This window comes from Plectrocnemia conspersa, unplaced genomic scaffold, assembly GCF_051122295.1.
Source record: "Plectrocnemia conspersa isolate PC_06_02 unplaced genomic scaffold, ASM5112229v1 ptg000014l, whole genome shotgun sequence".
In the NCBI taxonomy this organism is placed as follows: domain Eukaryota; kingdom Metazoa; phylum Arthropoda; class Insecta; order Trichoptera; family Polycentropodidae; genus Plectrocnemia; species Plectrocnemia conspersa.
The window spans coordinates 18,253,067-18,269,706 of NW_028277178.1; the positions used below are offsets into that span (position 1 = coordinate 18,253,067).

The following is a 16,640-nucleotide window of genomic DNA, read 5'->3' on the forward strand; positions in this document are numbered from 1 at the left end:
TAGATCTACCGATATTGAAGTACTTCAAAAGCTTTGTTAGTCATTTTTGTGAATGTGTGGCAAATAATACACACATTAATCGCTACATATTTATTAGTAGTGTACGTCGTATGACTAACTGAACTGTGTAACTAACTGAATGTGTTGCCCATCACCGCCATCACATCAATTTTACCTGAGTGCCGCCTAGTTTTTCCCATAATAAATAAATTAAAAGGACCCAACAAAAGCTTTAAAAAAGAGATTTTTAGTGATTTTGATATAGAGGCATTTAGATGTGCGTTGGAAATGACCGTCGGTCATCGTTTGATTTTAAATGGTCTGCAGTGGTATTGAAGTGCAAAATATTCCAGCGCTTCTTTATTATTTATAGGTCATATCAAATATGTCAGATTCCGTATAATGTAAGAACATCCGTATAATGTAAGTACGATAATAATATTTTGTTATGACAAATAAATATTATTTTGCCGGAAACATTTTATGTATCGAAATCGGGGCATGTTTGGAGCTCACGTCCTCTATCTTCGTTATTTTTTGTTTGGTTTTGCTGATAACAAGTGATTGGTGTTTAAAAAAAATTCACACGGTTCTATTACTCAGTACAAAGTTCTTAACACAGTGAAGGTGATTATTTCTTATAATAGAACAAAAGACGAAGTTGCTCTAAGATAGAAAACGACTCGTGAATATTTCTGCATACGAGCGACAAGACAATGGCCATTCAGAATATTTATGGAGCTCATTGATATTATGGCTTTTAATGCATATTAAATATGGATCCATAAATATTCTGAATGGGGAATCAACGATCGATGCCGTCAAAAGTATTTCATACGCTTTCTATCGGTAGATTTAGTAAAAAATACTTTTGCCCCCGAAGATCTTTCTACATCGACTTCGCCCAGTAGTACTCGTCCAGTAGTAATACTCAAATGCATACAGTAAGAAAATGTCAGGATTGCTAGGCATTTAGAATGTTTTTCGTTTATAATTTTTGTATGTTGTATGTATGTATGTTTTATCTTAGGTAATTTAGGTTTAATTTTTATAGGTATGTTTTTTTATCATTTATCTTTTAATATTATTATTTGTAATGAAAAAATGTACAAAAATATATGGTGCTTGACGTTATCATATCTGAGTACGAAATGCGTTTGTTTGAGTGCATAAACAATGACAAAAAGGCATAGCGTGGTCTCGTTCAAAGTCGATTAAAAATATTTCCGTCTCTCGACAGCTATATTACAATTTCATTAAAATTCATAGTATTTCCTAAAATGATATGTAGTTTTCTGGATAAAATTGAAGAAGTGGTGAGGAGGGACGCTCCTGGATTTTTGTCTTCGTAAAATATAATTATTTATACTTTATATTTATTTTATCAATATTTTACTTTTTTTTAAATCATAAAGTACAATTATTTGGCAAATTATTACTTCTTCATCGTTTTAAAGTGATTAAATTGATTTATTTATAATGAAATTATTTATTAGACATATTTTTGTTGATGCCGCATATGGCCGATAAATCGTGACTTACGGCCGTCGGCTTCGTATTTGAAACCGTACCGGTCGTCCGTTGGCATATTGTGAAGGAGACGGGAGGAGATCGCAACGGAAATGGATCGCTGGCAGTATAACGCTCCTTTGAGAGTAGACTTCAGCTCTCCGTTGGCTGACGCTGACGACAGATTCTTCGACAGGCCCACGGAATATCCGTTGCACGAACCGCGTTCGCAGGTAACTTCTCATTCTGCCTAGATTTCCTCCACGAAGAGTCAGTTTAACTCTTCTTCTTTGACTACACTCTACACTTTGTTAGAGAACGCAATGTTGTATTTGATGGGTGTAAATCAATATTTCTATTTCCATAACGAATGTTGACTTAAAAAGAACATTTCATTGCATTTGTATTACATATGTAGATCATTCTCAGATAAAGAACATATAAATACATTAAAATAACATTTAAGCTACACATCACACAAATATTGATACAGAGAGAAATCTGGTTATTTTATTAATCATTAATTAATTATATAAATAATTTATTTTATCTGACCTTCAACTTAAATTATTTTAAAAAAAACTGTTAATAATGTTTATGATTTCGCTTCAATAACGTTCCTTATTTGCATAATAATGCCAATAATTTCACATCTAGTTTACAATATTTCCATTAAGAAGTCAGGCGTATTTTATAAATTCTAAAGAAAATGCTTAATTGTTATGTAAACTTCATAAAATAACGAGACAGGATTGTGACTTTTTAATAATTTTTACTGCTTAGTCATTTTGCTTCTCATATTTTTTTTAGTGTTATAGAACATCATTGTTAGATATTTTACCTGCTGCTAATAAATTAGCTGTTTTGATACTCCTTATATTTTGCAAGTAACTGTGCTATTCTTCTGCAAAAAGGTCCATTTTAATGACTCGAGATATTCTATTGAACAAAAGTATTTTTCTTTACATTAAGAATTTTGTCGAATTCCAACTTAGATTGATTTTATTACCCAATCTATTGATATGAAATTCTCTAGTATACCCTTGTTGGATTTATTTATTTAAACATGTTTTTTCTAAAAAAAATAATAGAAACCTTAATTAAATCCATATAATCATCATCTCATTATGAATTCTGGTAATTGACGAAAACCTGCAATATAAAGGTACAATATATAAAAATTAATTAAATTGAACAGTAAGAATATTTGTGCCTGGCAAAAGAAAAAAATATTATGTTACTGAGCGCTGGCAGCCACGTCTACGCAGGGACTTAATGTCACATTTAATCAAATGCACACGAGAACGTAGTCAAAATTTGTTTTAATTAGATAAAATTAAACAAATAGGAAAGTAGGACTTCATAAAATTTAGTGTTTGCAATGTTGTAAATGGGATATATAGTTAGATACAAAATATAAAATCAAATCGAATACTAGCTCATAATAAAAAATAAAAATATTAATAAACAAGTAAAATGGTCTGTTACATTAGTTTATCCCTTCTAGTCGTCAAATTCACAAAAAAACATATAGATTATCTGAACACTTCCGAAAAATGTTATTGTGCATTTGAAGAAGCAGCATTTTACAAACTAAATTAAGGCTGTGAGCAACACGGGGAACATTCTTCTTGTTAGTGATGTGCTCCGCAATAGTCGTATTGTATCGACTTATTAATTCTATTTTATTTTAAAAAATCCTGAATTATGTTCACCAATAGTTTCTTGAGTACCTGTAGAGGTAAATTATTTTTCGCACAAATTAAAATCACATCTAACACAACACGTAAAATATTTCGTCAGTTTTCTTTCTCCATCTGTATTCCTTTTTGCAACGAATCATCTATAAAATCACCAGTTTTCAGCTTCTTTTCAAAATATATGCTTTCCGTTGGATTCACAAAAAAAGACTAAAGGCGGATAGGTTCAAAGCTATTGTTTTAAATTTACGATGCTCTTACCGGCTCGTTTGAATTGCAGTGAGCAAGAGATACTCGATGTCTTTTGTGACCTACTACTCAACCGTGCCACTAAGTGCATTCACAAAAAATAGCCAATACATAACCAGAAAAGTTTAGCTCGCTTACCAAAACTTTGAAAGGCCTTCTTGTAATTTTTGTTACGAAGATGAAAATGATAAGCTTACAAATTTCAAATGTTATTTTTCATCATCAATTTTTTGAAAATTTTCAATATTGTCTTGACTAATTTGACGCCCTTTCCATCATTCACCTGAGGCAAGTGCCTCGCTCGCCTCACATAACCGGATGGGAAAGAGTCATCACATCATTTGTAGGCACTGATCCCGCTGTTTTAGATTTTTTTCCAAAATATATTTGGAAACTGTTAGTGTATATGCATAGTTTAAAAAAAAATATTCCATATCTGTGACGCTTTTGTTTCATGTATTATCGAAATGAAATTCTTCCTCTGAAAAGAATCATACTTACATCAACAGACATATTTTTCCGGATCATAATATTTTTTGAAACTATCATTCAATCCTGAATAATGTTAGTACTTTTGCTAGATGGTCTTTTGGTTCAGTAGACGAATCTAAAATTTCGGAACAGTTTCTACTCATTACAGATTGGGGGAAAGTTTGTCTGAATGATACATCTTTACTCCAATACAACGGAAGGCTGGGAGGTTTGATGAGTCCCATCCACATGAGAGACTGAAAAATCTCTTCATCCATTCAGAGCTTTGAAAGTAAAATACGTTTTGGTATCACAATTATCATCATATCGTAGACTGAAATGATAGATTAGTTCTAGTCAAAGTATAATACATATATATAATAGAATCCCATATGAACCCTAGTGCTTTTAATTTTTTATCGTGTCTGAGAGATCAGAATTAGCGATTATTACAGAACTGTACACTGAAGAGCGTTTATTTTCCGCACTTAAAATAATCAAATCTAATTTAAGAGCTTCTTTCCATAAACGCTGACTTACTAGAAGCGATTCTTTTTTAAGATCTAATTTAGCTTAAATCACGGACGGTAAAGATTAAATTTAGATTTAGTATTATTAAATCATCAAAGATTATGTTTTCCTAATCTCATAGATGAATAATTAAAATAGAATATAAAGCTGTAATGATAGTTCATAATTTACTTAAAAAGTCACTTACGAATTCTACAGTAAATAGTGAATAAAAATAAAAAAATAATAATTTAAATCCAATGTAAATTGAATATTTTAGCGAAACACGATTATACGCAATAAATTGACAGCTTTTATGTTATAACGCTTACATGCAATCGGTCCGCAGATTAAGTGTTAAGCTGCTTGTGTCCATTGGAAAAAGCTTAGTGATTTGAGCCAGACTTTTCATAAGTTAGTAATTTGCAGTTGACCTACCTTTTATAGTCTCATCAAATGCTATTGTAAAATTTGACTTTTTGTTTATATAATAGTAATCACATAATTATCTTGTTCTAATTTCATTTTATATTTATTTACAGGACATTTATGAAGAATACACAAAAATCGAGCATAAGCTAATTATCAAAACCGAAGTAAAAACACCATCGAGCGACAACGATAAGGAAAATGAAGAATATCAATGTTACAAGGATACCGTTGAAGTTAAAGAGGAGCAGACTTCGCCCTTGCGGATGGGGCACAGGCGTCGCTCGATGTCGGTGCACGCCATAATGCAAACTGCTACACAAACTAAAAACACTAACGGTTATAGCAATCACACGAACAGAGAAAACGAAATGCGTTATATGAAAAGCTTGAACAGAGACAACAGGACGTTTTCTCAGTCTAAATTGATGGGTAAGTCTACTTCGACTTGTTCCCTTCACAGCAATGCGAAGGTGGGCGGATCTGGTTATATACCGACGGCTGAGGCTATTTATTATCTGCAAAAAGACACGCCGGAGAGATTTCACACAAGATCCAGAAACGAAATCCATCGCATCCTGGAAACTGCGAACAGATCTAGAAAGCCTGACTTGGGACCTACGATTCCCCAGTCTCCGGCTTTGTTGTCTAAAAATAGAAACAGACCGATCCACGTCTTATCTCAAAAAGAAATCGAAGATTTGGAAGTTGAAGAGATGAAGAGGCATAAAATCAAAGCTCAACCTATTTCCACAGCTGCTCTGTTAGGCATATCCAACTTAGCTCCGGTGCAAAGGAGACCAACAACCCAACTTAGACCTTTCAATCTCACCGAGAAGAAAAAACATAGGACTTTGATTCACGAAGAAAAGAAAGAGTTCAAAGCTCGCCCGATGCCTAAACACGTCTTTGAAAAGCCATTCGAGTTGGTCAAAAAGCTTCTTCCCATAACTGTCCCGATGAGCCCTAAAATCACAAGACCGAAATCGCGCTCTTTAGAACACGTTTTGAAGCCGATGCCTCAAGAGCTTCCGAAACCGAAAATCAAACAAGTCATATTCACTTCTAAAACTAATATTAACGCAGAAGGCATGAGAGATTTAGTCGGAATCGGTCATTCCGGCGTGCCGCTGATGCACAAATTCGTCCCTCAGCCTTGCAAGCCGTTCTCGTTTGAACGGCGCGATAAAGATAGAGAGGCGTTGAAGCAAGAAAAGATACAAAAGTTCCTGAAGGAAGAGAAAGAATTGCGGGAGTTTCACGCTAATCCGCTACCTAAATGCATAATGAAGAAGAACACAACTGACACATCTCATTCCACAACTGATTCCAAAAAGGAAAACAAAGAAAACATCGATAATAAAGTGCACATGTTTAAAGCTAAGCCGCCGATTGTTTTGCATAAAGAACCCTTCGTACCGATCAAATCTAATAGAGCGTTGTTGGAGCCGTGTCAACTCGAGTTAGAGACCGATAAGAGGGCGCGAGATAGAGATTTGTTCAATAAGAAGCTCAAGGAAAAGGAAGAGATGCGCGAGATGATGCACAAGTTGAAGGAACAAGAGCAAAGAGAAGCAGAGGAACGGCAAATTGCTATTTTGCGTTCGCAGTTAGTACATAAAGCGGCACCTATCAAGCATTACCCTCCTGTTGTGGTTCATCCGTCTGATATTCCATTGACGTTTCCAAAATCACCCAACTTCGCCAGTAAGAATCAATAATTTCGTTTATGCTTGGTGATTTTGTACTATTTAGATAAATGATGTAATCATTATTTTTATATTTTGACTAATATATGAATATATTATTTCAATCTTAGCATGAGTTATTTTGTATTATATAATTTGATTAAAATGTAAGTTGTTAAGGGATGAAATTACATAAGGCTTCTTTATTGTCTTTGAATTATTAACACTGGTCTGAATTTTGTTAAAAATATTTACTACATAGATGTAATGAATTATTTTTTGTATAAATAAATTAAAATGTAAATATTTATTTTTGTTTATTTTATTTTTATCAGTTATGCTTACAATAGATTATTAGAAATGAAAGACGAGTGATAACGTTAAAATTAATATTAAATTTACTTACTTTTATAAATATCTTAGTATAAAATTTAATCAAAAATTTTTTTTTCTTATCGGCCCAATTAAGTCGTGGTATTCTGAAGCAGCAAAAACTCTTGTACGGTGAGGTCTGACGTCATTAAATTTGCACAGCTTATACTGTCTTGACATTTGAGGATCAATACAATTATTTTCGACTTGAACGTTATCTTCATTATGAATTATCGAGCTTTGAAATATCCATTTAACTCAAAGATAAAATGATATTTGCATAACAGATTAAAAATATTCATGTGGATCAGAGCCGTGTAGTCAAGTATTGGAAATACTTAGATCAGTGTTCGGCTAATTTGGGTAAAATAATTTTTTATCCCAAATGGGGTAAAAATTAATTTTTAAAAAGCAATTAACGATATAATATCTGAAGCGAAATTGGGAAATTTAAAGATATCAGTCACACCTTCACCCGTGGCATCTCTCAATTACTCACTTAATCCACAACATGAAATTACACTTATTCCATCCTCTTCTGCACTGTCTTTTGCAACTGATTCACAAGAAGTTCAATTTATATACAATGCTGGGTCATTATTTGCTGAATTTATACCATGATTGTACTGAATTATTCTTTGTTTAATTTGTTCAATAAATTCTATTAGTGATTTGTGCGTAAAATATATAATTTAAAATTGTATTATCATTTTATTTCACTTACTCTTATATAATATAAGACTGAAGAACATAAAGTAGCATAGCAGCTGGTGACATTATAATCGAGAATCTCATTTTGAATGTTACGGTCATTTTTTCTTCGGATAGAATTCATGCACGTATCTTGTTTTATCAAGTACAGCTTAACCATTTCCATGTGGTCAAAACAGGCATCTTTCATACGATAATAATTTTTATGGCTTTCATCTTCCTTCAATTCTTTTCAGGGCTGTGGAGTCGTTTAAAAAAAACACGACTCTGATTCCGATTTTTACCAATAACACGACTCCGACTCAAAAAAGTTTAATTTTATCAGGTATTTTTGGTGTTCTTCTACGCGTTTTATATTCATACGCTATACACATTCATCATTACGCAATTAAAATTTTATAAATTTCATAATTTAAAAAAATGCATTTTATATAAAAAATGTTTGGGGTTGCTCATTTTACACTACTACGACTCCAACTCCGGCCAAAACACTACGACTCCACGACTCCAACTCTGACTCCGACTCTGACTTCACAGCCCTGATTCTTTTATTTCATTCAATAAGTTTAAATACATATAGAGATCTTTTTTCAGTAGCCATTTTTTAATCCGTCGTTTCCTCTTAACACGTTTTTGTGTAGTCAAAGCTATTATTATTGCAATTCATCGTTTTTTCCATGGAAAACATATCACCTGACAGCGTTTTTGAGAAGACTGATCGTGTAGTATCGTCTGTCAGTCCATCAGTATTTTAACGATCGTGGACTGAACGTGTAATTCATCACCAGACATTGTTTATGAAATTTGGAACCTTCACTGAAAGTTGTCGTGCAAGATGTTATCAAGGTTATAAATATGTGACTATATTGTGAATTATGTACAGATGGTGAGGCTAAATATACTGAAGCGGTCGTGGGGTTACGCTTCTGTTTTGTAGTTATCGGCAGTCCGGTTGACGATCTGTGATAGGACGTTTGTACAGCGAACTGTACAAAGTGGCCCTTATGAAATCGTCCGGTACGTTCTTGACACGTGTTGACTGGGATCCTTCGACAGTCGTCGATATTAAACCTCGTGCGCGTGTCCTGGAGATGGTTGCTCGAACAGGAGGCGAGGTGTAGAATCCGTGTAGTCCAGTGAGTGTTGCAGTGTCAGAAGTCCTGAGTAGAATGTGTAAAGTGAGCCATTTGGTACCTCCTTATAATCCCGGTCGGGTGTGCAACAGTATCCCCACTCCGCGCGTTGCTTGCGGTGGCGGGGGTGCGGTGTGGTTGTACAACGCCACATAGTTCGGGCGCGCGGCTCAGCGGGACTTCACTTTCACTCATGCTGCGTTACGGACGGTCGTCTCGGGGTCCGCATCCCCACTCCGCGCGTAGCTCGCGGTGGCGGGGATGCGGTGTTATTGTACGACGCCGCTTAGTTCGGGCGCGCGGCTCAGCGGGACAATCACTTTCACTTTATGCTGCGTCACGGACGGTCGTCTCGGGGTCCCCATAATACAAACCTACTTTATCATACAGAAATGACGTTGCTCTCGTGTGGAAATGTTCTGAACCGTGTGTGGGCTCTCAAAACTAAACTTGTAATTTTCATGGTTGATCAAAAAAATGTTCTCGCATAAGTTTACAAACACTTGGTGGATTGCATCTCTTGCATATTTAGCTGATATATGTGAGTACGTAAACGCATTATACAAAGAACTGCACGGAAGAAAACCAATATAATTTCAACCAGACAAAAGATTTTAGTGTTTGGATCAATGCTGTTATATTGGAGATAGAAAGCAGAACAAAACAAGACAGCAGGGCCGGCCCGAGGGGCAGGCAGTACAGGCGATGGCCTGGGGCGCTAGATTTGTGGGGCGCCGTGATACCAAATAAAGACGTAGTATTCACTTAAAATTATCAAATAATATCTGATAATATTTGTCGCGCTGATGCGCTGACGTAAGCGATTCACTGTAAAGCAATAAAAACATGCATATATATTATTTGATGCGAATTCAAGAGGGTGGAAGCCGCGAAGTCGGGATGTTGAAAGATTAACAGTATGGAGAGGAGAACACAGACGGTGATTAAACAGCAAAACTTCATATATAACGGTCATTGATTGGCTAGGTACACTGTTCCATATTTTTTAACTTTATATAAATCGAGCATCATCAACCGCTCGCCGGTAAGTTAGGTTTGCCAACCCATTTTTTAAGCTGCATATAATCCGAACATACACTGTCTACAGTCATATTTTTCATCCAACTTCCTTCCTGGCGTCTTCCAATTCTGATAAAGGTGGAGACACTCTCTTCTTGAAAGAGGTTGTAGAGCTCCCGATTGTTTCATTGCTCTCGTATATATCGCCATATATCCTGCGAAGCAATTTTCTCTCGAATATGTAAAGCAGCCTTTCGTCGGCCCTGGTAAGTGTCCAGCTCTTTGAATCGTATGTCAGAATTGATCTGATCAGCGTTTTGTAGAGCAATATTTTTGTACGACGAGATAGTGTCTGCGATTTCATTTGTTTTATTAGGCTGAAATAGTATATATTTGCTGACACTACTCGTCTCTTGATCTCCTTGCTAACATAATATGAAATATACATATAGTGACAGATCATAATAAGTTTTTAATAAAAACATACTAAAAAACAGAGATACAGACATGACTAAGAGAATAAATGAAGTGTAAATCCAGAAATAAATACAAAATACAGTTAAAGTAAAAAAAAATAATAATAATAAAATACTATGAGATTTTTCTGAGAAACGCTACCATTTATAATTTGATTAAAGACATTTTTTTATTTTTAAACTCACTACTTTTTTATGCAATAATGTAAATTAAATATACTAGATATAAAAAATGTTTTAGATCACTAAAACACTGCTTGTGATAGATCCAAACTCATTATGTATTCATTATAATTGCTCTTATTCATCCTGTTATTACAAATTTATTTTATTACAATATTTTTAGTGTCTTGTCTTCACTTATTGCAGTAGCATGTTGCTGTTTAGCTTAACTTTAAACTTATAATATTACTTTTAGGTGAAATTGATTTTATGATAAATTAAATATTTTATTGTAGTTATTCATTATGCCAAAAATTAGGTGGCACTCTGATAATCACAATCTGCAATCACAAAAGTAGCGTCGAAGAAGCAAATATTATCGCCTCAAACTACGATTTTGTGACACACGAAACGGTTTTGTACGGGTTTTTTGTCAAAATCTACCAGGAGTGCATATGAGTGAGAAGGTAGCTGACAATTAATTTATTATTTTAATTATTAGGAAAACTATTTTTTTTCAATTTCTGCAAATTATGCACCTCAAGAGTCGCGTCAAAGCATATTCAGAAAGAAAAAAACGCTTCAAACTACCGTTTTTGTACGGGTTTTTTGTCATAATCTACCAGGAGTATAGAATATGTGAGGAGGTAGTGGAGCTAATAATTTATTTAAATATTTATATTATTAATTATATTATATATTTTGTTTTAAAAGCTTCTGCTATGAAATAATAGTATCTATTTACATATACATAAAGCCTATTATTGCATAACCGTAGTTCTGAATGGTTTCGACCAATCAGAAAAAAGAATTTAATTATTTTAAATTTCCTTGGAGACGCATGATTTTACAAAATGGTTACTATGTACATACATAAACAAAATACACAAGGCTTACTATCGAATGCGTGTATAATGTTAGTTTATAAGTTTAAGAGCTTACAATGAGTAATCATAAAATATAATTGAAATAATTCATACAAAATATAAAAGATGGTTGATAACGCAATGACATCTGTTGATACAAGTAATTTCCATTGATCTACCGATTTAATATAATTATTCGGAATGCAAATATACCAGGCACGTGTTAACCGTAAGCATGTTATACATATTTAATATTATGTACGAGGATTGAAAGTTAATGTGGATCAAACTACCTAAACGCTAATAAAACGTATTTTATATCTAATGATATTTTGGGATTTGTCATGGCGATTGCGTAACAATGATTATGGTGCAGGCGGTTATTTAACTGAATAGTTAGATTCAATTTCGGGGTAAAGTTATCTTATTAATCGCTCATGGCTTCTGAAAAATAATTATGAACCATAAAAATTATGCGCAATAATTAGAATCTAAGCACAATATTCCCACAGAGAACTGATAATGATATGACATAATTTTAAAATTAATTTTATAATAGTGCCATATAGTGATAATCAGTGACGGCTGATGAAAATAGAAACAGGTGGGGCCAGGGGCAAAAAAAATATATTTATTTTCCTTCGAATTAAACATAATATGTGTTATACATATAGGGACAAATCATAATAAGTTTTTAATCAAGACAGATACTAAAAAAACAAAGACCAAGAGAATAAATTATGTATGAAACCAGAAAAATATAAAATACAGTTAAAGACAAAAATAATAACAATAAATACATACTTTAACTCTTTAGTCGCTATGAGATTTTTCTGAGAACTGCTACTATAAAAAATTTGATTAAAGACAATTTGTTATTTTTAAACTCAATACTTTATTTATGCAATAATGTAAATTAAATATAATAAACATAAAAAAATGTTTTAGATCACTAGGTAAAACACTGCTCGAGATAGATTCAAACTCGTTATTAATGCATTATAAATGTTTTTATTCATCCTGTTTAAAATTTATTTATCTCTAGCATAGTTTATATAAAAATGCACGTGCAAATGTCACGTTGCTACCGTACACCGTTTGGAAGTTCTTGTGACAGACACATGTATTTTCTGTTTTATAGAATAGATTCTGCTCTTCTTTGTTTCATATGACAAAATTTTGGATATCTTGTGAATAATCCTTATGAATAAATAGGACGGCTAGAGAATTCAACCGATCTTAACCAGTCTAATTTCTTAAAAGTGTTTTTATACGTTTTAGTGTTACAGCGTTCGCCATCAGCTGTGGATACAGGTGTCACTAAAATAATATTAATTAATTTTTCCACTTTGGTATAGGTACCAATTTATTGTTTTGTATAAGTTGGTATGAGGCGTTGGTGTTGGGTATATAGCAAAAAGTTTAATTTTCTTACATAACATTTAATTCAGATATCAACTTGTCTTTACTTAGCATTGAATAATTTCTGTCAATATTTTTTGTGTTCTCTATTAAAATTGATTTTTTTAGGGTTTACTGTATAATATTATTTAAAGCTGCTGAATATGTCAATACTTTCACTAATTATTTTACCTGACAATTTTAGAATCATCTTTCGTGTTTGTTTTTTTCTTTTTAAATGTATTTCTTCACTATCATCTCAGGAATAAAATCAGCCATGCGATTCTGTACGAGGTTAAGGGATAATTCAAATTTATTGAAGACGGCTGTTTTTTTCAAAGTTTTAGAAGATTGTGAAAATATTACTTTTGACGACATCAATGATAGTTATAAGGCATCTTACCAAACTCAAAAAAGGTGGTTTCCTGATTACTTTCCAGATCTTGATTCACATACTGTCAGTTAGATTGTAGATCCCTTTAAATGTGAAATTGCAGATTTATCAAAAGAGTCAAGGATTGGCAGAGGCACTTCTTGAACTTCGATCCAATAATGATTGGATCGAAGGATTGAATTTGGTAACAAACCAAATCTGTCATATTTTTGGATGTTAAGATCTGCAAAGGCTTTCAAAATTGCCTTTGCGAACAAGGATCTTCCACTCTGATGAAACATAAAAACAAAACAAAGAAATAGATTGGATCTAGAGCAGTATTCTTCAAAACCTGAAGTTTTCCCGAATTTGTTTCATAATGATGATATTATATTTATAATGTATTCTCTGCATAATTAGATTCAATGGGATAGCATCGGTGTAAATAAATATATTTTGGGGATGATGGATAAAAAAGTTAGCCGATTATAATCGAAATCAAAAATCCAAAACTGAAAAATGATTCTAAACTACATATCGTAAGAAATAAGCTACATTTGGCTGCTAAACGATGATTATAATGTATTTATTAAGATGAACTATCAAAAATAAACATCAAACATTTAATTATAATGTCGTTTCTTATAAAAATAGTATTGTGTAATCGAATATGGAAAAGGTATTGTGAAATGGTGAGATAATTAAAAATACGAATTAAAACGCACTGTGCTGAAAAAAATTATATTTTATGATAAATTATAATTTACAATATTTGTCGTTCAGGCGTCTCCGACCTTACCTTAAGCTATAGTATTCACAATCACCCATAGAAAATAAAGCAACGTTAGACTATCATATAAACTTCAGCAAGTTTTAATTATACACTGAACTGAAAACAGTTATGTGAATTCACCACGATAATTATGTCGAGGCATTTACGTAGTATCATATAAACATTTTCCGCTATAATAGAAAAGGATCGTTACTACAACAAAATTAATGTGCGAATATTTATATATTATATAAGAATAGCTCTACAAATGAGACAGTCACTAATTTGTCAGGTTAGGTCACAAAATACATTTACGTTTTTTTAAGTAAATTATGATTCGATTGTCTTTAGCCTCCAAGTGATTGGCTCCTTCACTCAAAGGCTAAATATACAACGAAAGAAATGCAGCCGTCGTTATTACGTTAATAAATATCTAAGTTTCATTGCACCGAAAATCATACGCGAGCGAGGGCTTCAAAATTTATTTATTATTATATTATATAAATGATCATCGTCACCGCCGCCGATGAGAACGTCTCTCTGGAGTTGTGCGCAGACAAAACGTTCCGACGTGAACCGTTTTTAACGTCTTTAAAACTATATAAACATTGAAGACTTTTAAGAATTCATACGACTATTTTTTATATATAAATCGTACATCAAACGCTAACTTTATATAAAATCACACAATGCAAGAAATAAAGTTCAAACAATGGTCATTTTCAAATATACCCCGCTGCAAACTCCGGTCGATCTCGTGTCTCGTCGATTCGAATAGTCTCGCGTTAGATTATCCACAAACACTCGCATGCTCACAAACTTGCCGAGCCTAACCTGACACTTGTGTCCACTTACGGGTGAATATACTCAGACTTAATTTAAGAAATGTCACAGATTACGTTAAAATGAGTTTATATAAAAAAACATATATATTCCGTTTTCTACATCTTTAGATAAAAAAATAGAATAAGTATCCAATAGCAAGATGTACACAGAATAAACATTGCAAAAATTATGTAATTCTAGATACAAAAAACCTTATAATTTAATCTGACTACAAATTTGTTTTTTTTTTAATCTTTAATATATTTTTATCAATAAATTTATGAAGAAAATCCACGGTGAAACAAATATACAAAAAGAGGTTGAACGATGTAACGACACTTGATGGATTGTTTCACCCCAGGTTTTCCCAAACATGTATAGTACGCAAATATATATATATGTATACACGCATATACACGTATATATAGTGTGCAAAAACATCAATGGCACATATTACACCTGGAAACTGATTTTAAATTAATTACACTATCATCAAAAGCACCACAATGGTTTATACAATGAGTGCAACACTTTTTTCTTATCTCAATGACCCTTTCTTGTATTGATCAGCGGTGAAATATGAAAAGGCGACGGTTCGGACCGCACGCGCGTCGAAGTTGAACACAAATTTTACAATAATATATATATATTTATATATATAAAGCCTAAGTGTGCATCAAAAATTGTACGTTGTATACGCGCGTACCGCCGAACGGTTGACTTTGTTATATAAAGATTAGATTTGACACGTATTTTTATCACTGATGCGCAATGTTAGTGGAAATTATCATGTGCGCTACCAATCATTATAATGTTCCACAACACCGCATATTTTGCGCCGTTAAACGAAAAATTGTGCATTACTTAAAGATCAGATAATTGAGATAAAGTAGATCTCTTCGTAATAAAAGTACATCCACTATAGTGCCGTTGCTCTCGTAATGAACCAATGATAAATTAAAACATGCTAACGTCCACGAAAATCATACACACAAAAAGATGCCATTTTTATCAACGAATATATATATGTATATATACACAGATAAATAAACAATACTAAATAAACATAATAATAATAATAAAATGTTAAATATGATACTTATAAAATATCACAAATAATGTATACAATATATTTATAAACTTTTATATTTCAAACTGAATTCCAAGACAACAATTACATAACAAAAGATAAAATAAAATTTAAAAATAAAACCGTATAGATGACTCGAATCTTATCGAAAGGATTGTTAATATTTTATAGTATTTTATTAGTCTCGATAGTGACTGACTTGTTGGCAAGTACCAGCAGTTCGTGAACAAGCAGACGTCAGCCACACCTTACACAACCACAAAGCGGCAACACTGACTAGCCATACAACACAAGTTTCGCCTCTTGCGCCACACGCCCCTTATTCACTTATAAATCCCATATTTTTTTTGCAATTCATTAAATTTAACACCTTCGATGAAATTATGTATTTATAGGTTAAAATGACTTAAAGCTATCTCATTTTTATATTGACATACATATACAGATACTATTAGGTGTCCGCAAATGAACGATAAAGTGTGTGGTTTTCAATATTACTTCACAAATAAGCATATCGATAGCCACCTCGCACTCCCAGCTTTAAACGTAAAATCCAAAAGTTACACGTATATAATGTATAATCTCGTCTAAACCGCGCATACACACATTGTTTTTTGATACAGAAAGTACTTCCAATGGACACCCGATCAATATGTATATGTACACATGTGTATGACATTATTTATATATATCAACGGCCCCTAAGATTTTATCTCAATTTTATAGCAAAAAGTAAAAATGTAGAAAAATAATAATAAAAAAAGTATTATAATAACGGAATGAATCTATCAGCAAGAAAATATCGAAAATCCACATCGAATACATTAAACGAGCATACAATTAAACATACTCGTCGATAACATTATAAGCTAGATGTAGATGA

The 16,640-nt window shown here is 32.8% G+C and overlaps 1 protein-coding gene across 1 annotated transcript; it reads left to right on the top strand.

Moving 5' to 3' along the window:
* The first annotated feature begins 1,535 nt into the window (after positions 1–1,535).
* LOC148226424 (targeting protein for Xklp2-A) lies at positions 1,536–6,864 on the top strand. Its single transcript, XM_088204368.1, has 2 exons — positions 1,536–1,742; positions 4,982–6,864. Exons 1-2 carry the CDS (start codon positions 1,623–1,625, stop codon positions 6,587–6,589), a joined length of 1,728 nt encoding a protein of 575 aa, XP_088060494.1. The 5' UTR covers positions 1,536–1,622; the 3' UTR covers positions 6,590–6,864.
* The last annotated feature ends 9,776 nt before the right edge of the window (positions 6,865–16,640 follow it).

What these genes read in the sequence shown, in the direction of transcription:
- LOC148226424 (XM_088204368.1), top strand. Translation starts at nt 1,623, where the DNA reads ATGGATCGCTGGCAGTATAACGCTCCTTTGAGAGTAGACTTCAGCTCT. An exon ending in TGCACGAACCGCGTTCGCAG is followed by an intron (nt 1,743 to 4,981) that starts GTAACTTCTCAT and finishes ATTTATTTACAG; the next exon opens with GACATTTATGAAGAATACAC.